The sequence below is a fragment of the Cataglyphis hispanica genome, chromosome 13, assembly GCF_021464435.1.
Source record: "Cataglyphis hispanica isolate Lineage 1 chromosome 13, ULB_Chis1_1.0, whole genome shotgun sequence".
Taxonomy (NCBI): domain Eukaryota; kingdom Metazoa; phylum Arthropoda; class Insecta; order Hymenoptera; family Formicidae; genus Cataglyphis; species Cataglyphis hispanica.
This window is the reverse complement of record NC_065966.1, coordinates 2,235,848-2,259,181: the sequence shown is the minus strand read 5'-3', so window position 1 is coordinate 2,259,181 and position 23,334 is coordinate 2,235,848. Positions and strand designations below refer to the sequence as shown.

The following is a 23,334-nucleotide window of genomic DNA, read 5'->3' as shown; positions in this document are numbered from 1 at the left end:
CAATTCCACTTTCATTCAGACATTTAGATTTGACATTATTAACTTGAAAATAATCAACACAAGATATTTACATCTCAGTAATCTACATTAAATTGCATATTTTGATTATGTTATTTTTATCGAAATTATTAAAGAATTTTGTTTTTTAAAATGATTAAATTATGGAGCGTAAGAAAAGTTTGTCATAATTAAAATCATAAGGATGTTACAATTACAATATCTGGGAATGAAACAAAACTGAATGAATTGATGCCGTATAATAAAATTTTGGCAGTGTTTATTTTATTTTGTAGACAGATCGGATGAACAGTACAATAAATCATATGGTGGCGGGAATTGTTAATAAATAAAATTTCGTGAAAACGTGCACTGTATAATATAGAGATGCCAAAATTCTTTCAGGATGTGATGCAAATTCTCTTCTTTTTTTTGGTTGACTTTATGAGCGTTATTTTTTTTGTCTTTTTTTTTTCACGCTTTCTCTGTATGGCGCCGGTCATCAGTAGACATGAGCTGCAAAAAGAGAGGCTTGTTGATTAAATGCGAAGCGGTGATCTCTCACACTCTTATGGAAAAATATTTAAAATGGAAGAAAAATAAAGTGAGAAATATGATAAAATTCGACGATGGTGATTAATCCAGATTAATCGCACTTAATGCGACATGTGACATCGAGATAAATTGAAAAATTCCTGATTGATTACTTTTCCATAAGAGCATAATTTCGAGATTCCTGCTGGAGGAAGTATAAACGTGAAGCGAATTTTTTAAATACTTTAGAAATGAAAAATTGGCATCTTTTACACTTATAATTAGTTTACAATTACGAAGTTTCATCCTCCTATAGGAACCTTTACAAAATTCGATAAAAAACGACGAAATTATCATACTATATACAGTTAAATATTAGAAAACTCATAGATCTTTACGCATCCTCGTTACATACGGTGTAATATTTCGACTGTAACAATAACAATCATTGTTAATCATTTGTCCTTTGATATATAAGATAATGAATATAAATATGATATGTTATATGGGGTATTAATATCAATCTTGCTAAATACGAGTTTAAATTTAACACAGCATGCTACAATGGGCGAATTATATCTATGCAACTATAAATATATTGCTATTAGCCGAGCATAGCATATCAAATTGAATAGAAATATTATACCGTGAACGAGGTTCCTCCAGCACACTCGTCTGGGGGTGTTCGTGACATACTCAATACACAAGTATCCCTTATTGGGAGAATTCAAAATATGCTGTTGAATATACATATTAGTCGATGGAGAAATGAAGAAGGAACAAAAAAATGATGTATTCATAAAATATATAGGTTCGCAGATTGTATACAGGTCGTCGTGGGAGATGATGATTATGTGAAAAATTAGGAATTAGTTAACGAAACCCTTTGGCTACGACGCTTCTGGCTGGACTGTCATTTCTGTCTTCAAGGACAGCCTCCGAAAACGGCTCACATTTTTATGCTAAACATTGATCTCATAAGCAATGAATATACTATGAGGCTTGCTAATAATCGCGATATGCTGACTTTAACGCTAGAAGGTAAATATTTTTATATTTTTATTTTATAATCTTAAAACAATTGCATTTTATATATTAGTAAAATATATATAAACATACAAAGAAAATTTCCTTATTGTTCTATTTTTATTGATAGAATTTAAATTTTATAGGAAAAAGATAGGATTTCCAGCTATTTGAAAAAATTATTATATCACAAAACTTGCAATATATTTCCTTAATGAATAAACTTGTATCCTTCTAGTGTTAACTCAACTAGTAAATGACGAATGTGTATCAAGCAGCAATCATAGTTTGCGGAATGAAGTTTTTAATCACTGTGGCAAACAATTATTCCACGACTGGAACAGACAAATATTGTCGGGCACGTACCGCGTGTTCGAGAGAGATTGTATCAGCGGCTTCTCGGCGGAGAACGGAGAATAACGTCTCGGTAATTAATAATTACCGCAAGGATTAAGGAACATTCTTGTAGCGATAATGCAGTCTGGGAAAAACATTTAAAGAAAAAGAAAACAATCGAGTTAATACACGAGTATGTATATGATCGGAGTACACGAGGGAAAAGAGACGGATCTCTCGATATAACAGAGTATCGATATTGTAAATTACTTTTGTGAAAAACATCGAGGAAACACGTGGTAGCCCAAGGGTTAAGAGATCCAGAATCTCTCTCATTCAAACAGCCGTCGTACATATAGGTCGATTACAATGTATATACACGTTGTATGATCACTCATCTGTTATAATATCTACTTGCATGTTAATGGCGAATATAATATGGCTTTAATATGGCGCAAACGGAGGATCGGTTTTCTTTTCTTGGAATGAATTGTAATGCCACCACGGCTATCCTTGCCGACTGATTGTGTGATTACTGATCGATTTGACTTATTAAACGAGTAAATGGGGTGCGAGGGATTGAACACTTCGGCCACTTTAATCTCTTATCGCTCACTTTTTTCGTTTAATGCGTGGTACGTTTATTATACCACGGGCTGGTAAAGTGAAATCGTGGAACTGGCTGCGAATAATAGTAGTATAAGTCTCCTGAAAAATGATAGACATTTGTTTGCTGTAGCATCGATCTTATTATGTTAAATCTGCATCGAGCATTTTCAATTTCAAGTTGATAGAATCGAATCAGTTGTAAATTGACATTACTTGTCTTTGGTGAGATCTCAAATAGGTACAGAAATCGAAAAGGCATCTAAGAGTCTGAAAGATATCTATAACGTTAAAACGCCTTTTGGATGTCTTTTTTTTTATGTATGTTATTCAGTCTGTTAGAGAGAATCTTTGTAATGCTTGTGTGTGTGTGTTCTCAGCGCAAAACAAAAAGCAACTATTTGCTGACTGAGACAATTTCTGTAATCTGTTAAAAAATGTGGAACGTGCTCAAAAAGTCAAGCTGACCCAAAATGTTGATTTCGCCACCTTGGCACCAGATGTTCTCTTAATTTCGCAGCTCGGCGAAGCTGAGGCATGATGTTGCACTTGTGTCAAAATTAGCAACAACAACGCCGAGATGCCAAATATCTCTGTACAGCCACGACGATTTATATTTTCGATCGAGGTGACAGGCAAAAAGGATATTCCGACCCGTTTTCTGACGTCATGACTGGCGATGATATTTATCGTTAATTAACGCTAAACTAGCCAATTCAATTTTCAAGAAAATCTGTAAATATCAATTATGCAATACAATTGTCGCATATTATTCTTTAATTTTTGCATAAATCTCTTATATCATTATACAAAACATATCATATTTTAATTTTTGAAAAAAAAAATTTGATCAATTTTAATCTGATTAAGTAAAAAGTTTTCGCCAGTAGAGACATTCCTGAATATTTCATGGGGCATTGATAAGAGTGAAAAATTACCAAAATCCGTACCGAGACTGGGACTATTCTACTAGTAAAAAGGTAGATGGCTGTATGATTTCCAAAAGCTTACATATCCTTCGAAAATGAAAGGAAACGAAAAATATTTCTTGTGCGAAAAATATCTCATCTTTCAAGAGTCAACCTGTATTTAAATAATGTATGTTAATTGCATGTTATAAAAAAATGCATTTTGTTCTAGACTACTATATCTCATAATCTTTTTGTCTATTCTTTATAATAAAATACATTTGCATCTTGCAGCTCAAATTATTTGAAATAATAGTCATAATTGTAAGTTTTTTGCACAACATTCATATGTGATTTGAGTGATTCTGATATAGCAGTGGTTTTTTAAATCTTTCAATAGTAGTCTAGATTTAAATTTGCGATTATGAATGTCTAATTAAAGAAAAATAATAATTGCAAATATATTATAATTACTGACTACAGATTTCATTAAGAAATTTTTTATTACAAACATATTTTACTTATGTTATATATTTCAAAATATTGTCTGTATTTTTTAAATATTTAGTTTGAAATTGCGAGATTTTAACATGCAATATGATAAATGATTCTAACGTCGATATCTCTTAATAACATCTATAGTCAGTGTTTGTTAATGACCAATGCCATCGAACGTCACATAAATTTTCATAATCGCTTGCCGCGAGAACAAATTTTCATTTTTGAGATGAAAATTTGAAACTGTCATCATTATTGAAACTGTCATCATTATTGAATTGACATTATCACTCTATTATCTGTCTAGTAATCTCAACAAAATTGTACGTTGGCATCGATCTCAACTCGCCATGGAAAAGAAGAATGGGCCGGAAGGCCATAAGTACACATACCGAAGGGCCTGAGGGGATGTCGGCTCCACAAATAGTTACGTTTAATTGGACTGAGGTAGCTGTCCCTCAGATAAAACGGTGTGCGGTACTGAGCGTAGCTCGGAATATAGGGTGCGTAACTCGGGTACCACCATGGGTCCCGGGTAAACGCACTGATGGGCGCCATTGGTGATGGTTCCAGGAGATCGAAGAACGGCTTTTTACGCAGCAGGGTAGATGGACGTGGCAGTAAGTAGTCGTCCACGAGATTACCTGCGCGCGAGGCGATTTTAATTCAGATCAATCGAGAACTGGTTGGCGGATGATCGTCAAGAGCTACCGAGAGGTAACGGTAGGGGTGTATTGTTCATAAATATATACTATGTTATATAAGGCCGCTTACACGGACGGCTGTAAATTGGCCTTGAGACTTCTCTTGTGTGAGCTAAAGCGAAATATTATTAGCAGCGATTGTTTAGCAAGTGCTATCTTTACGAGATGCTGAAGCTGCTAGAATGAGGTAATTTCTTTATTTACAAGATCTGTTTTAAAGGATATTTAAACGCGTTATACGAAATAGCTGTATATAATGTTATAGTAAAAATTAATAAACGTTTATGTAGAGCAAATTCGAATTATATATCTTGCAAATATTAGTAATAATCATATGATTACTACTGATTTTTGGATGAAATCTTATTAGTATAATCAATGAAACATAAGGAGTAAGTGTACTTTTATTGAAGATCAGTGAAACTCATTACAGTATAATTTTTGTGTGCTTTAATAAGTGACATTTTCAATTTAAGAGAGGTAGATACGATGGATTATATAAATTCGCGAACTACGTATCTTAACATTGTATATTTTAATATTTATCATTATCAATCGCATAATTGGCAATTTTGGCAAATTTGGCATTTATTTATTGACGATTTATTAAAATCCCTATCCCACGCGATTTATTTGAAATTGTGAACAGTCGATAAAGCATCATCTATATATATTTTAGGAGATATATCGTGGATAGTTATTTATAATTTTAATTTATTTTAATTTATTTTAATTTGTATTTTATTTACTTTAATTGTACTTTATATTTAATTCATTTATGTTAACAAGAGAAATAGTAGTTATCTGAAAACATGCATATTATTTAATATTCAATTATTATTATTTATTAACAAAATATTAAAAGTGCACGAAGGTGCAGTAAGGAGTGACAAGCATAGCATTGCCGCGGTGCGGCGTGAAATTGGCCGCGCAATTTTCAAATTCTCTGTCGTCCGGCGCTCATCCATTACACTGGACGCACTGGACGCATTGGACGTCGTGGGAGGACCGAAGCTTCGTTCGATTATATTTCTTTCGCGTTATTTTTCCGTCGCAATGTAATAAAGTGCACGTCGCGCAATTTTAAATCGAAAGTGTGATAAAGAATGTCGCGAAATTGTCGTACTTTAATAATTAACGCGTCCATCGTTGCAATGATCGCAGTTAACCTTCGTCGTCGCGAGAAAGCTGCGAGAAACGGCGCGAATGAGAGGCAACGAAGGAGGAAGAGAGAAAGAGAAGAAGAGGAGAAGAGGAGGGAGGTAAAGGCGACGTCGAACGACAGAGCTTGTGAGTAATTTATTATTTTTTATTTGTTATTTGCGCGCGAATTTATATTAATCGAGATCCAAAATATTTCTGAGATTAAGTATATTTTGCATATGCGATATCTTAATACGAGATATTAAAAAAAAAAACAAAATATAACATATAATGCATAAGCAGGTAAAATTATGTTTGAATTTTCATCGGGCAATGAATATCGTATATTCGTGTTTCTTTTTTGTACTCACCGTGAATGTCGAACAATCGTTTCGTACTGAGCGGTGGGCTTAAATGACGAGCCAAAAGCGGTGATTTACTCGGGTAGAGCTTGTCGATGTCCGCCAATCGGTTCAGATGATCGGTCCAGGCTTTCTCAGCGTCGAATGGTTTCGCTGTAATTTTGCCGTTTAGAAATAAAAGCAGAAATTCGTCGATTTACAACTTTGCCTATTTCTCTCGACGAACACGTTGCGAATACTTTTTGCAATAGATTTATAAATATTGTTTTTAAGTAATACATTTTTTTAATAACTTATTTTTTAAAAATTTTAATAATTTATTTAATTTAAATTATCTTGTATGTGTGGAGAAACACAAAATCTCTAAATAATTTTAATTATATGTATAAATATCTCTCTAAATAATTGTATTATAAAACTATGCTAAATATGGAAAAGATCAGATTTAGTTTCTCTTTGTTTATTGACTTTTAAATTTCTCTTAATTCCTATATTTAAATTGATGCATTCGCTACGTTTTGTCCAGATTAAAAAATATAATTGATACATTTATCTTAATAAAAATATGGCAAGCGCACAAAGGAATAATATTTGAATAAATTTATGAACTTATTCTAAATAAATTAAACTCAATCGGATGAGCGAATTTATTATAATTGCTTTAATATCTAAAAACGTTTTGTGCCCAATTATTATTATATTCATTGATTATACTATATTTAGTGTAATATATACAATAAAATATTTTTTTATTCTATGTATAATAGTTCCTTTTTGCGCTTAACAAAATGTATTAGAAATAAAAAAAGCGGGCGATTTAATTAGAAGATATCTTTGATCCTAAAAATATATACATTTTTTTTTTTTTAATTAAAGAGCAATAATATTTGCGTAACAACTTTTCAATACTCGATAAAAAATTAAATTTATAAAGTTTATATATATAATTACTTATTTACAATCGATCTTTCTGTTTAATACATAACTTTTACATCAATTCTTAATAACACGTCAGATTGATTGGATTTGTTTATATGGCCCAAAATTTGTCGAATTAATCTTTGCTTTGCGCTTCATTTTCTCCTTCTTTTAGTATTTTAGCGCACAAGCAGTTTTGTTCTTAATCACTTTCGCGCAGTATTCGCTTTTGTAATAATAATCGTAATAAAATTTATACAAAGCACATAAATATACATACAAATAGATCATGCACGAAACACAGTATTATTAATGCATTATTAATGCATTATTAATACATTTTATTAAATAAATTAAGTAACTATTTGACAAGCTACCAATATATATTATTTCTAAATATTATAAATATATTATAAAGATATTTAATTTATAGAGAATTTAGTAAAAATTATGCAAATTATACGAGCGCGCGATTCTTGTTATTTTCGCGTTTAATTAGCGAATGACGGCTCTTTAAAATATAATTAGGAAGTTTGTCGAAACTTTGAGTTGCAGTACATCAACTAGACGAGCTATTTCAAACTCTCGCTTAAAGTTACAACTCGGTTTGTTTATGGTAAGTACAGGAAGTTAAAAGTACTAGGGTTCTGTCCCTGTGTTTCATATTCTCGTAAGCCGTGCGCCTTTACTAAATATTAAATATTCTTCTTTATATCATAATAAGTTTCTAGACGAAAGCTGGCATAAACTGACGCCTTACACACAAGCATGTGTGTAAAAAAATAAAAGAAATATTATAGTTGTCACAAAAAATAGCATGACGTTACGTAAAGTGAAAAAAGCATACTAACCTGGTGGAAAAAAGCTGCTTCAAAAAATAGGTGACGAAAAAAGCTGCGACGATTCGTGTTGTCAAAAAACGGCTCGGTTATCAAAATTTGTAACGAAAAAAAATTAGACAGATAATGAGATCTGTATTACTAAAATGACTCATATACCTGATTATAGATGATTGTTTAGGCTTACTAAACTATTTTTCTATTAATTATGCGCTCGATGCTTGAAACTAGTGAAAGCTCGATATTAGCACGAATTATCATTTTTTTTTAAATCGATTTTATTGTATGTGTTTTATACTATACGCTATTACTAAATTGTAGCTTTAAAGCTGCATATGCATTATTTAATTCCTAATTTAAATTAAATATTTATCGGTTACTTAATTTATGTTTAATCTTTCTTTGCTAAAATGACGACTGTATTTGATTTATTAATTTTTTTCATTTAAAGATTTGTGGCTATTGTCGCTATGATAATTTTCCTATGTTTTATAATCGGTGACGTTTGATATTAGTTACTAATTTTCTACTTTCTATCAGAAAATGCACGGTTAATTTATCATATTGTTTAAGCATTTTAAGCTCGAATAAGTTACGTAAAATTTTTCATTAAAAATCGGTACCTACTAAAATCCGATGTGTAATCTGATGTGAACTATATATAGTAATTGCGGCAATCCTGTATGTACGTTGCGGCGATCCAGGTACGTCCGTGTAATCATCATAAATTAGCAGTCGTTAATTATGCAGTTTCAATCAAAAGAATTACATTTAAAGGCGAATCGCTTAAAAGCTAGAAACGGGTTTCTAGGGAAGGGAAGGTTCAAATTAACGAAAAAAGTACATGCCATATCCTGAAAAAGATAGAAATTTCTGGATCTGGTTGTAATTAATTGCACGTTAATCTGTCCATTGTTAGTAAATACGCGTGCATGTATTATTGTCGATTAGAGCGTATATTAAAGAAAACTTTCGATTTTTCTCGGCATCGCCTTGAATCTCCTGTATTTATAATATCATCACGTTAGATTAATAATTTATTATAGACATCATATATATATATGTGTGTATATATTATATATGTATGTATTTATAAAAAGTTTTTGTGTTTGTGAATTATAATTATAAATGTATTTTTGTATGTATATATTTGCACTATTATTTGCTTGCACGACATTAAATGTATTACATAAATATATATTTAAATTAACAAGAGAAAAATTTAATAAGGAGATAGGCGACATTGTAATGTTTGAAAAATCGGAAGCACGAATTAGAACGCGTAAGCGTCGAGAGAAAATTTCCAGCTTTTTCAAGTTTTGGCGGTCACATTCTATCTCAATTTATTATTTTTCCTTTAATTTTCGAAAAGGAGAATTTTTCTTCTGCACGATACTTTTTCGCCAGCTTTGTTTACATACGCATCATCCATATATGTCTTATTTTCTTCCAATAGAACTGTCATACGATCACATACATTCTATATCAACGTGCCGATCCCTTTTGTTTTTATAAATATTTACTAATTTGTTATACACTTGTGTGTATAATCGTTGTCTAAAGTAGCGTTTATGACGATCGAAAAGACCAGTCTTTCCATCGTTCTATCCCACTTTCGAGTCGCTTTTTTATATCTCCCTTTTGGCTCATTGACTTTTCTCAATCAAGCTGTGACCTCCACCTCAGCTGCAAGAGTTAAGGATTTCTAAATAGTGCGTGCCCATTCTGCCTCTGTAATTGTCTCATGTCAAAAATCGAAAAATAGAATGCGAAACATTTTTAAAAAATCGTCAACTGTTTTCCTCCATATTGTCTTTATAAAAAAAAGGAGAAGTGAAATATAATATACACATATTTTATTATTTAAAATTATTTTGAAATAAGCTGTTTTTTTTTGTATAAACGGAGTTTTTTTTTATATATATTATTCATTATAATTAATACAATATATAAATTAATTTTTCTAAATTTATTTTTTGCACATTGTACGATATATTATTTCATATATTTTATCAGACTGGAAAAGCTAAAAAATATAAAATATGAAACATAACATTGTAGCCAAAAAATATTTACCAAAATGTTTATCAAAATATTAATTTCTGATGTATCTTATTAGATCTTGTTTTTATAATTTTTTAATTATAAAAGCTTGTAGCTTTTTTGTTTTTATAAATCGAATTTTCGATTTCAGTTCTTGACCACATCGGCTGTTGTCAATATAGTCTTATAAAGTTTTTCCTTTTACGGAGATTCGCGGGATTTTTTCGATGACCGTCTTAATATGTATATTAAAAAAAAGGAAGGATCATGTGTAGGCTTTATTTAGGATTGCAGGTTGTATTGTTTTTGTATTAATAAGCGGATAATATTTTATAAATAATAAATTACGATGTGTTGTAGGTGTAAACCGATGTGTATATGTATGTAACTTTATTGCTATGCACACAAGATCTTTTTTATACAAAATTATCTTATTCAATGTAAAAGTACATGTTTTTTAAATGTGTTTTTTAAATGTGTTTACTAATATTTAAAATTTGCTAATATTATAACTTAAATTTAAACATTTAAATATTAAACTTTTAATATTTAAATTATCGTGTAAATAAAATATAATCAATGATAAAAAATATGCAAAAATATGATTATAATAATGAGAGAAGATAAAGTTACTCAAAAATTTGAATACTCGCGTCAATTTCTTTCTCTACAACATTTTATATTATAAAAAAGCAATTAATTATAAATATATATTAATTTATTCGATAGTTCAATGTATGATAATTAACGTCTAATTATAACTAATAAAATCAACAAACATTATCAAAAAATTGTCAAAAAATCATGACAGTTCATTAAAAAAAAAAAAACACAATAGCGATTGCAAAAATGTGATACGTGAAACTGTTAGGCAAATCTAAAATCTAAGCGATCACTCGCTTGCTACATCTACGGAATAAAGAAGCACTTATGTGTATGTGTAATATAATGTTTTATAATAAGTGTAGGTGAAGGTATTTTTTTTTAAAGCAGGTTTATATTGGGGAGAGGATTATGCGCACACATGACATTAGTAGTCGGTCGTCTTTCGTAAGCAATGACGTCGCGTTCGGTAGGTGAGCATGATTCGCTCTTTGGTCTCCCATTTTCGGGAGATCTGTTGGCGTCTAAGGTCGCTCAAATCGATGATGCGATTCAGTATAAGCCACTTGTTGGGTTTAGCGCCTGAAAATCAAAAATCAAAAACCTCTGCTCAGCAGCGTGCGAGACCGCATATAGTTGAACGAATTGACAATGATACCCCATTTCGATGACTTTGAATCGTTACTGGACGAATACGGCGAGCTAGAAAATACTTTTTTTCTAGAGACGAGATCACAGGACGACACCTCGGGCACGACACGTATGATCCACGTGTGATCCATGAACGATGGTGAGCGATGATCCGTGATGCCTCGATTTAACGATAGAGGATGATATCGATAATGGTCGAATCACTTGTTATTCATTAAAATTAGAAATGGTTAATCAGATTATTAGAAGTATGCGATGTAGAAAATTCTTTATATTATAGTGGATATATATATTTCAAGTTTATTTGATCATAATTAATAATGAAAATTTTCTAGATTTTCAAAACTGATTATTTTAATGCTTTTTATTTTTAATATGAAGATAAATTATGTATTTATGAGATATGATTTTTAAAATTTATTAAATTAGGATATGAAAGCCATAATGAAAGACAATGTTAATTCAGCGTAGGCGTGACTTGAGACAGTTTTGTAATATTTGTCATAATTATTGCCATATATCGGGATCGAGATTAAATTTTGATGTACGCAAAAAGGACAAATATTCAATTAGATAAAAATGTTGCAATCCACCCCAGGCTGTCTTAATTATATGTTATAACGGATTATATACTATCATAAATCTACAATGTCTTGTCAACGTCGATTTTGAGTCCAGTCTCGATTAATAATTAATTAGGATCTGAAAATAAGGATATATGACTCTAAGTGGAACATCGCGAGGCAGAAAAGTCTTCAGAGATATTGAAACATATTGTACATATATTTATACGTACGAATAGATATGCATGTTTTCTCATATATATATATAATGATATAGTATATATATAAGTCTAATAACTTATAGATACAAAGAGATGCGTAAAATAATTAGTATTACACATGGTATGTGATGTATGAAGATATATATAGACATGATTATTTTGATTATTATTATTGTGATTTACAATGAAACTAAACAAACGAACCGATTGACACATACGTTCAAGAAGTGCGTACGCATTTTACACGTCAGGGGGGAGTGACACTTGGTAGCATAAAATCGAGGCCGCGGATGCGATAAACGGAGGTGATGGGGTGCGGGGTGGGGCGTGATAAGTCTTTTTTTTAATGGTTGTCTCTTTCTGTTTGTCCCTTCGGTTAAGTGTGCAGGCAAGGTGGAGGGCAAATATGTGATGTACGATGTCCCTCCGGAAAGGCGTTTCTGGCTTCTGAGAAAGGCCCGGAGGGTCCCGTGCATGCATGCGTAAGATGTGACAATGTCTTTCTCTCGAGAATGATGATCGTTTGTTTGTTTCTTTCTTTTAAAAACACCGGCCAGAAGCCAAAAGCACCGGGTTGTTATACATCGAGAACTTAATCTAGGAAGGTCCACGAGAACAAGTGTAGTTATCTGTTAACATATTTCGGTACGATACGATTTGATGATTTCCGTGATCCATTCTGCGCGTTCATGCTTTTCTCTTATTCGCGCCACCCGGTTCTACTCTCTCGTCTATTTCACTTATTTTCTATTTTTTTTTTGCCGCGTACTCCTTTCCCATTTTTTTTTCTCGCATACTCTCACACTCCCTCTTTCACTCTCGTTCGATATCGAGGTATTATAAGAGTTTTCGTTTCGTTTCGGGCTTTCGATTTCTTTCTCTAAGACGCCGTTTACTCTCTTTTCTTTCGCTCACAGTTCTTTAGTACGTACCGGGGGTGAAGCGTTCTACGGGTTTGTATTGATGGGGATACAGCTGCCTCGGCGAATAACCGTAGATCTCACGGTGCACGGGTAGATACCTAAAAAAGAAAGAAGGAAATATAATCGCGTTAATTATATTTTGCAGAATAGCGGCTAAAAAGATCATGAATAATTTACAGTTTCTAATATTTATTATTTTTTTTTTAATATCTCTAAATCGAATATTATAACTAAAAAAAAATAAGAGTGAAATTTTATTAAGTAATTTGGCACAAATTTATATGATCTTCGTATTTTTTAGGTCTCTGCCAAAAGAGTCGATATATCAGAGATACGTCAGAAATACATTTTTTATACATCATGATTGTTTAAAAAATGTGACAATATAGTACTTTCTGATATTTATTTTGATTTTGCTTTATAACTTATTAATTGGGTATATATGTAGATATGTTTTTTTTTTAATCGTGAAACAAATCTTATTTTATATGCGATTATATCTAATGACGATGAACGAAAAAGAAACAAAAATACACACCTGTATCCAGGGACATTGATACGGTCGGCTGCGTGAATCGGATTTTCGAAGATTGACTTTCCAAACGGCCAGTTGGATTGCAGCTCAGGATAATCCGAGCGGAAAATGCTGCGGGGCCTGTGAGTGTGTTCGGGAGCTCTGATGTCATCAGTGCCTGTTTTTATTTCGTTTTATTAAAAAAATACTCTTTCTCTCTCTCTTTGAGATCATTTATAAATTGAATAATGTAAACAAAGTGCAGAGTTTTATAATATAATAAAATATTTGAAAAGAATTAAGATTCTAAAAAATGCATGTACATTTTAAAATTGTCCGATAAATATATTCGTGTATTTTATTAAAGCTTCTTATTGAAAAAAATGAGTTTTTTTTTTAAATTAAGTACGAAAACGCGATTTATAAATATATATATAATATTTCGAAAAGGATATGCTCTTATAAAAAAATATTAGCTCAGTGCGGAAATATTTATACAGTTTGTTTTATGCGATTTATTTTATATAATTAACATAAATGCAGAACATACAAATATTGGAAATTCAAAGATAATCACGCAGACAATGTACACATCTCACCTTTCAGGGCCCGTACATAACTCTGCCAAAATTTCGCCTTCCTTGTGATGGGCTCGTTGCGCCCGATCATATCGAGATTGCTTCTGAATCGCGCGTCCATTTTACCACTCTACTGAACTGCTAACCACACTCGTTCGCTGTAGCTAGGAAGCAAAAGAGAAATAAACAAGACAGTCAAATAAATATGCCATTTTTTCCGCCCGCAAGACTCATAAATCGTGAGAATGTAACAAAAACGAATTTATTGAGTTTCAAACCGTTTGATATTTTGTAGAAATTGCTCTTCCTCGCATGAAAAATTGCCGTATACGTGGGAGAAGATTGTCGGACGGCAAAGTTAAAAAAACATCTTGGAAATACATATCATGCTTTTTATATCATAGATCCTTTTAGCAGTTTTGATGTTAATTAACTTTCTGTTAATAAAATATTTTACTATTTTCGCGATATTTAAGCAATATTTTTATTTTTATTTGAGTATTAATATGTATATATATTTATTTTTTTTAAAAAAGGTTTCAAATTTTCTATAATCTTTTATATATACGGCATGTTTAATTAGTAATTTATAAGTTAAAGGAATAAAAAATACGATTGGATACAGAAGAATATTAGAAAATGAAGAAAACCATGCAAAAGAATTCTATGTTAAGAGAGCTTTAACTCTTTCATTTTCTCGAATAGGATAGAAGCGAATCAATTTATAGATTTTCTCTGCAAATGAAAGTAGAACTTTTACGAGAAAATCTCGTAATAAACGATATACAAAATTCCATTGGTTTGAGGCAATTGCATAAGCCACATTAAATTTAACGATTTACGTAGGTGTGGCTATGCTTTTTTAACCTTGTTACGATAAACTGTGCGTTATTTCCGCAATCCATTATCGTGATGCCATTCTCTTTATTTATACACGGTATATAAGCCAATCCTGATGAATGAATTTGTAGATCTAGTTTAATAATCTGCCGACTTTAGAAAAAAATTGCCATTCTTAGTATTTCTTGCGTATTGTGTGTTACATATAATTTGATAAATATCAAAAATAAAATAAGCGCGTTACATAAAAAGTTATAAGTTAAATTATATATAATTATTAAAAAATATTTAATGATATTAATATGGAAATATAAAAAACTAAAGAGATATAGTGAAAATTTAGATCTAAACATCTTCGTTTTTTATATAATATAATGTGAAATATTTTAACATTGTTGTTTAAGTGTTTTAATGTTATGTTTAAATTGGATTAACGGTATTAAAGTCGGACTTATAATTCGAAAATTATTGTCACATTACGGTGTCCCGTTTTCGTTCGCGTGCAAAATCAGAATTGCTTCGTAACGTCCCTTGCATCGGCCAATCGTAGTCTGTAGCAGAAAATGGGAGCAACGTTTTTCTTTTTGTTGACGCAACGGATGCCGCTAATTTTAGCGTCACGCATACTTCATAGTCGCCCTGGATCGCCCGAGCGTTTTCGTAGATATTCCTGTTTCATTCTCGAAGACTGAAGGTCGTGAAAATGAAGTAAGAAAATAAGATTTCTTGGCGTTGCTCTTATTTTAAAAAATATATCCCATTTATTCTTGTATTAAAGGTATATGTATATTAAATGTATATATGATATAGTATTAGCAAAATTAACACAAATATCTTAAATTTGCGTTGATTCTTTCCAAGATGTAAAATAATATTAGAATTACAAAATTTTATTTTATATTCGAGGTCGTTATTTTTAGAATCTATGCGAACAAGAGGCAATTTAATTTTAGATTCAAAACTTTTTAAAATAATAAAATAATTAAAGCAGAATAATTTTTCTAAGAACACAAATCTCTTAAAGTTGTCAAAATTAGGTTTAAATTAGATTTTTCAAGTTCTTTAGCAAAAAAAAAGTTTGAAACTGTGTCAGATAGATTAAACTCTGATCGGTTAGAAAAGTAGCCGGGTAAAGTTTTTTTTGCGATTTGTTCTCCAGGCTGCATACAATTCTCGAAGCGAACGAAAAGGAAGGCGCCGCGACGCGACGCGACGTGACGCAAGAGTCCCGGATTCGCGGTCGTTATATTTAGATTAGCCCGGGCCCCGGTCCGTTTTTAGTTGGTAACAGGTGGAAGCGTCGCGAGAGATAGGTGCCCCGTGCTCGAAGACAGCATAGTCGACGTGTCTCCGTGTGTGACTTTGACCGATTTTCGCGAACCCCCATTGAAGGCTCATGGTATCCCCAATGATAATGACCTTCTAAATTCTGTACTATTCGGCAGTTCTCACCGCCGAATCTCGACTGATGCATATAACTCGAATTTATGCTTTTATAATATCATGTTTTGTGGATTAAAAAGATTGCATCTTAAATATAACGTATCGCGTATATTTAGAGATAATTTTTTTTTTTTTAATTATTTTGAACTTCTGAAAAATTATATATATTTTCTCTCTATAAAAAATCTAGATATGAAAAAAAATCAAAAATAACATTTTCATCATACTTTGATTTAATAGTATTTTATTAAAGTATTTTATGAAATCTTGTAAGATACATTAATAATATATTGATTAATTATATATATAATTAATTATACGCATAAAATTAACTGAAAATTGCGCGTGTTCGGAATCTTGATTCGCCGGAACTACTTTTACTAGATCGCATCACGACTCTGGGAGTATGTATGTCCGAAAATATCTTGACCTTAAAATCTTGTCCACGTGGAAATGGGTTGAGTTTAGCGCGAGTTTATCTTGCTAATCAATTTGAGCGAATTTCTATGGGACACTACATTGAAACGGATTAAGAGAGATTTATCGAAGATCTCTGCAAAAATAAGATCTATAATGACAAGTAAAACAAATATATAAAGCGAGTAAAAAAATTGGCCGATTAATTAGGGAATTGGATGCGAAGAATCGCATTTTTGTCGCATGCGTAATACAGATTGTGTCGCGATGATGAAGCGCGAAGAAAAGTGAAGGGGAAAAGTGTGGGCGCGCGTGGTAGGAGTAGATTACATCCCCATCCGGACGCGCGTGGTAATTTAGATGGCTTCTAAAAATATACATGGCACGGTCAAGCAAATCATCTGGGATGTGGGTTTAAAAATTGAAATCCCACCGCTTGCACAGTCGATACTTCGCGATGACTCGAAAGCTCGATTAATCATCATTGAGATATTTTAATTGAAAGGCTAATTGCTTTTTACGAATTAGAAAAAATCAATTTTTAATCATATAAATATGTGCACATTTGTTTTAAAGTGCTATATTAATGTTATATTAATAACTTTAACACTATATAATATATTATAATATATTATTATTATTATATATATTATAATATTTATGATAATGTATATAATTATAATATATAACACACAAAACTTTTACTAAAAAAAAATCGGGGATATTAAAGCAATATTATAAATATTATAACGTGAAAATAATGTTTGGAATATATTTTTTTATTATCCTGTTTTGTGGTTTATTGTATGTAAGATGGAAATTTTCGCGAATGATTTGCAGATACGTCATTGCGCCATGAAAGACGCGTGACATGAAGAATTAAATAATCTGAAGATTTGGCATTCTCTCGCTAACACGTGCGCAGCTTTAATGTTCTTCCGAATGTGCGTTGCAACGGCATTACGGTTTACGATTGCTATGGCACTTCCACCTGTCGGCCTGGCATTCTTGGCTGAAAATCGCGCAGCACCCGCGCCACGCGACCTCGTAAGACAGCCAAGCTTGACATAACCGGATTAAATAATGATACATTATATCCATTGTTAAAATTCACATTGATTCAAGAGTAAACTTATAAAGCGAATTAATCACTGATAATTTAGGAATTATTGTTACCAAAAAATTTTTTATTTTCCAACCTGACAAGCGTTTTACATAATGAAAAGAGACGTAGACTCGCGAAAATTAGCACATCATGATTATTCTTTGGAAGCAAAGCACATGCTTGTATTGATAGTGCGATTGACAGTGTTAGAAAGGAAAGTTGAAGACTTGCCAGGCGAGAGCGGTTGAACGCGAGTTTTGTTAAAGTACACGTTTCTTTAAATTCTGAGCATCGCGTGGCTCGTCTGTTAGAAGTTGGTAGACTCCGCGATTCGCGTGGAGAAAAACTTTCGCGATATTAATGTCGAAAAACTTGATCGGCACCGAGAAGATCCGACACGTTACGGTGAAGCACGCGGGAAAGTAGTAGAGCGTCCGCTCGTGTCAGACGGCGTCGTTTGAAATAAGGACATTCGGTACCATGGATTGCAATTATCACACGTTTTATTACTTTGGCCTTGGTCTCACGCACTGTTTACATTCATTTTTTTTATATTGTATATTATTTTAATTTTAAATTTGATAAGTAAAGGAAAGAGAAAGATTTTATTATACACGTTGACTTTTTTAATACGCTTTTAGAAATAAAGATAGATCTCACAACCAAAAATAAATTTATTTATATTATCTTCTTTTTAAAGAAGTCGCTTATAATAAAAGTACTATAATAGTTTTAAAGAAGTTGATTATAATAAAAGTATTATAATAGTTTGCAGAATCGAGATTATTTTATCGCGGCAGAAGGTTTATTTTAAACAAAATCTAATATTATGTTTTGTCAGGATACTTAAATAAATTTATATCATTGGGATCTTATTTGTTGTGACAGATTAAAATTTAGAATTGATTATGATTGTTTGCAATAACGTTAAATTCGATCTCGATGCGGACAGAAAGTAGTAGTGTCCCAATTTAGTCGGACTTGTCGTTTAACTCGGCGAGACGTTGGCTAGCACTTGTACAATGACGTACTCCATAATATTAGCAAGTCCATCAATCTGGAACGCATTTAGTTAGAGAATTAGATTTCGTAAAGTTCTTATTTTTAATTTTTCAATCATAAAAGTGCGCACAAGTGTGGCTGACGATGCACAAATAATATTGGATTAATATGATAGACAAATAATAAACTAGAGAAATTAAAATGTTTTTTCCGAATAAATAAATTATAAATTATTATTAAATATGTAAAATCGAAATGGCGACGATTTTCTTTCATTGATAGACAAAATATATATATATATATATATATATATATATATATATATATATATATATATATATATATACTGCCGACTGAGAATAGATCAGCACGATTCGCCCAGACCGACGCGTCTGTTTAGTTGTTTCCTTTTACTGATTGTATATATATTACACTTTTATATATATTTTTTATACTTTATATATATATATATATATATATATATATATGTATGTAAATGTACAATAATATATAATACATATATATATATAAATATATATAAAATATAAAAAAATATATATAAATCAGTAGAAAGAGAACGGCTATAACAGATACGTCGGTCTTGGCGGATCGCGCAGATCCGGCTATTCTCGGTCGACGATATAAATACGGGATCGCGCGCACGCGCGCCTTACATAAGCTTTAAACAAATCTCTGCCAATTATTATAAACAATTTGCCATTCTGTGAACGATTGGCATAAACTCGACAATCGTCAGGTAAAGTATGCTTAAATGCCGCGCGAGTCTCAAATTGGTATTGCAATAAAAAGGAAACTGAGACCACCGTACGCGCGCCGGTGCCATTGCCAAGTCGCTTCCACGAAATTAGAATGCACCGGAGGTGAGATTGCGATGTTAGAAAGAGCGGGATCGATAAATTTTCGATGTTAACAAGAACCGCTCTATAGTCATTCGTATACGCATGCAATAGATCTCAACTCTTTAAGAGAGTTCTAAATCATTTTACAGCAAGTTACATTATTTATTAGAGCGATCTTCATAAATTCTTGTAGATTCTCGTATTTTTCTCAATAATTTCTCCAAAAAATTGCCTATATTGTTTGTAATCGATACCTTTCGACGATTATCACGCAATTGCGTTAATGAATCGACCCTAAGAAAGAGAAAGAAAGTCTTAAAGAAAATTATTTAATTAAATAAATAATATCGTCGAACATGCGTTAGAATATTTAATTACATTTGGCGTGCATTTTTAATTGTTTATATAAATCTTTTTAAAAAATATAATTATGGAAAAATTTAAACAATATATGTTTAAAAATATGAAAAAATAAATATATAAAATTAAAATGAAATTTTTTTTCAATAGAGAGGAATTATCTGTTGAATAATTAAATAATCTTTTACATTGTAATCAATAACTTTATTTAGACTGTAAAGAAATTTTACAAAAAAATTAGCAAAACACATTTATTGATGCAAGTTTATATTATTTTTTTATCTTATTGAACAATATTTGAATATTTTTATATATACAACTGTACTTGATTTTAAACATACAGCTGTCAAAGAGAAACGTCATTATTTTACATAACGAAAATAGCAATTCGGTCACGCAAGGCAAAAATACTGTTAGATATAAAAAACATCGCAATTATTAATGACATACAAAAGTAAAATGGACATAAATTAAAATAACATTAAATAATTATTGATCGATAAAATAAGGCTCGTAACTAACAATTATCGATATATAATTGTTAATATTTCTTGCAACAAACTGGCCTGACAGGTTTGACATAATTACGGAATTAATGCTCCATAATTTTTTTTTGTTTACAAATAACGTTTTTTAATACATTTTTTATACATAAATATAATTACATATACAGAGATACTAATTGAAATTATCAATTAATTTTCATCAATTCACGAATATATGTTAGTGACATCATTAATCGCACACATCCGTTTTATATACATATACACACACACAAAAGAATGAAATAAAAGCCATAGTCATTGGTTAACGTGTGGTTAACACGCGTTTTCGCGTGAATGGGTTAATGGAAGAGCGAGTTCCTACTAAATAAATGCGTCGCAGCAGAGGAGGACCACGTTCAATTAGGCGTTTCTTTCTTCACTGCTACACAGTAGATCGAGGATGCGCTCGTTTTGAGACGCATCGGAAAATCGGACCCTTTCTCGCGATCTCCGGTGATCTTCTCGATCATCCCTTCGGTGCACTCGCGATGGCGCTCACGTCGCCCTTTCTCACCCCCTACGTTTACAGCGAAAACTTCTCCCCGCGGTTCTTTATTTTCTCTCTCTCGAGGAGAAAGATCGACCGATAGTTTTTCGATCAGAGAGAAAGAGAGAGAGAGAGAGAGAGAGAGAGAGAGAGGGAGAGAAGAGGAAAAAAAAAAGAGAGATATAGGCCTTTACCTAAGTATTTCGGGCGACCGTTCGGTTCGGGGATTAGACCTTAGACTGGATGGCTGCCGCCAAAAGTGTGGACTAGTATATCGCTCGTGCTATACACGGTGGCGCCGATCTGGCGACGGGTTCCAACGATAAGCCACGCGACATTTATGGCACAACCCCCGCCAGCGAAATGCGATTGGTCAAATGAAGTTCCCTCGTAAGAAGGAAGACGAGGGAAGAGAACAGAATGTGCGCGCCGCAGCTTCCACCGCAGCATCCACCTTCGCTGCAGCTCAATTGCACTCGTGACTGCGCACTCGCCATCCGGAATTTACGACGATAATACGCGTACTATACTAACATACAATGGCGTCGTGTACTTCGATATTTGAAAATCGAGAACGATGTACGAATTCCTGAACGCGGTGCGCAGAAACAGCGGCGTTATGTAACGTTAATGTAAATCGCACACGCGTTTTCTTAATGCGAACACTTGAGAGAGAATAGTCTCTCGTATAGATTTATGAGATTTATATTTTTGAACTATTACGCGCGTATACTTTTAGTTTTATATCCTATCTAAAAGAATATTAACATGGTCTCCGCTAAAACTATGATAAAATAAAGGCTCTGCTTTCTTTAATTTATTTTAATAATATAGGACAATTATTTTATAATTTTAGATATTTATCTCTAATAATCTCTAATAGTATTTATATCTTAAAGATCGAGCATTTTTTAAAAATATATATAATAAATATATAATATATATATAAAATATATATAATAAATATTGATCGACAATAGAATTTTTCTTTTGTCTTTTTTATTGCTCATTCAAACTAATTTGCTCTATCAGTTTTAGTATTTGCCGCCTGTATTTTATTCACGATATGAATCGATGCTTATTTCTGTTCCGCTAAGCAATGACTCAGTTTATAATGCGAGAGGAGAGCTGCACGGCATAATGCAGATGCGTCGTTACTGTGCATATGCTCTATTTATGTACGTATTGCGTGAAGTGCATGAAAGAGTAGGGCATCGCTTCTTAATTTCCGTAGTGGTGCGGCGACCGTAAATCAACCCTTAATACACTTTAAATTGGCAATTTGTATTTTTCCGCCAAATAACGAGCTGTCGATACTCGCGCGTTGCCAGAGTCGTGAAAGTTAGTATCACCGATTTACGAAAATGAATCACGTATTGCATCGCGAAGTGCCCGCAATTCACGTTAACTCTAAATATACACGGTCATATCTCTTTTCTTGTTTTTTTTCTTTTTAAATATATACGCGTGATTCAACACGAGACGCGCGAGCCGATACGATTCTAAAAAAGGTATTGGCTTGCTCAATCCCGCTCTCGCGACGTAGAATGTTTATGTTTCCTTGTCAGTGAGCGCCCTTGATATATTTTTGCTCCCCTTGAACCTTGAACATTACGAGAGAGAGAGAGAGAGAGAGAGAGAGAGAGAGAGAGAGAGAGAGAGAGAGAGAGAGAGAGTTTAGTAATACTATAAATTTTATTAAAAGTAAATTTTAATTTTTGGTGACGGCCGTTAACATATTTAATAATCGTGATTTGCGTGATTTTATAACAAGTGACATAAAAAACATCATGCCGCATCTGACAAGTGACAAAAGACAATGTTAGACCAAATTGACATTGGCAGTATGTGACGTGTAGATCTTTGAGTGAAGATTACTTGTCAGGCATAATATTACAAAAATTAATATAATATTGTTCATAAATTTTATCTTGAAATCTGTCGATTTTAAAAAAATATTTTAAAAATAAATTTATATATTTCGATATAAAAAATATATAAAATGAAAAAAATTCACACATAAATTTAGCGTTCATTATTGTGAATTTAAGACATCTTATTTTTTTTGTGAAGATATATTAAAAATAATTTTTACTAAGAATGCATTTAATTTGATTATGTTTTATATTGTAAAATATTAGAAAATTATATGACAAAGAAAGGAAAATTAATAATAGTTAAGACACATGTGAAACAAAATCAGTTGTGAATATGATGAATTACGTTTGTCGATCTCCGAGGATTTATCGGGTCTTCAAGCTGAGAAAGTGAATTCTCATTCTACTCCGCGTAAATATCTGTGTGTTTA

General features: G+C 31.9%; 1 protein-coding gene across 5 annotated transcripts; it reads right to left on the bottom strand.

The window, feature by feature from the left end:
* Positions 1–260: 260 nt before the first annotated feature.
* On the bottom strand, positions 261–21,388 carry LOC126853907 (uncharacterized). Of its 5 annotated transcripts, none has more exons than XR_007688041.1 (8): positions 21,221–21,388; positions 13,989–14,125; positions 13,414–13,567; positions 12,885–12,973; positions 6,124–6,267; positions 4,298–4,549; positions 1,924–2,038; positions 261–513 (listed from the first exon to the last, which is right to left on the bottom strand). XR_007688041.1 is itself a non-coding variant. In XM_050600049.1 (8 exons), exons 2-7 carry the CDS (start codon positions 14,086–14,088, stop codon positions 2,519–2,521), a joined length of 822 nt encoding a protein of 273 aa, XP_050456006.1. In that variant the 5' UTR covers positions 14,089–14,125; positions 21,221–21,388; the 3' UTR covers positions 261–513; positions 2,510–2,518. The 5 variants fall into 5 exon arrangements, 4 of the variants coding, with proteins under 4 accessions (XP_050456006.1, XP_050456007.1, XP_050456008.1 ...); XM_050600049.1 differs by lacking the exon at positions 1,924–2,038 and adding an exon at positions 2,510–2,601; XM_050600050.1 differs by lacking the exon at positions 1,924–2,038 and adding an exon at positions 2,510–2,601 and having other exon boundaries at positions 13,989–14,131; positions 21,221–21,386.
* Positions 21,389–23,334: the final 1,946 nt, after the last annotated feature.

What these genes read in the sequence shown, in the direction of transcription:
- LOC126853907 (XM_050600049.1), bottom strand. Translation starts at nt 14,088, where the DNA reads ATGGACGCGCGATTCAGAAGCAATCTCGATATGATCGGGCGCAACGAG. An exon ending in TTATGTACGGGCCCTGAAAG is followed by an intron (nt 13,568 to 13,988) that starts GTGAGATGTGTA and finishes AAATAAAAACAG; the next exon opens with GCACTGATGACATCAGAGCT. An exon ending in ACGATTGTTCGACATTCACG is followed by an intron (nt 4,550 to 6,123) that starts GTGAGTACAAAA and finishes CCTCGCGCGCAG; the next exon opens with GTAATCTCGTGGACGACTAC.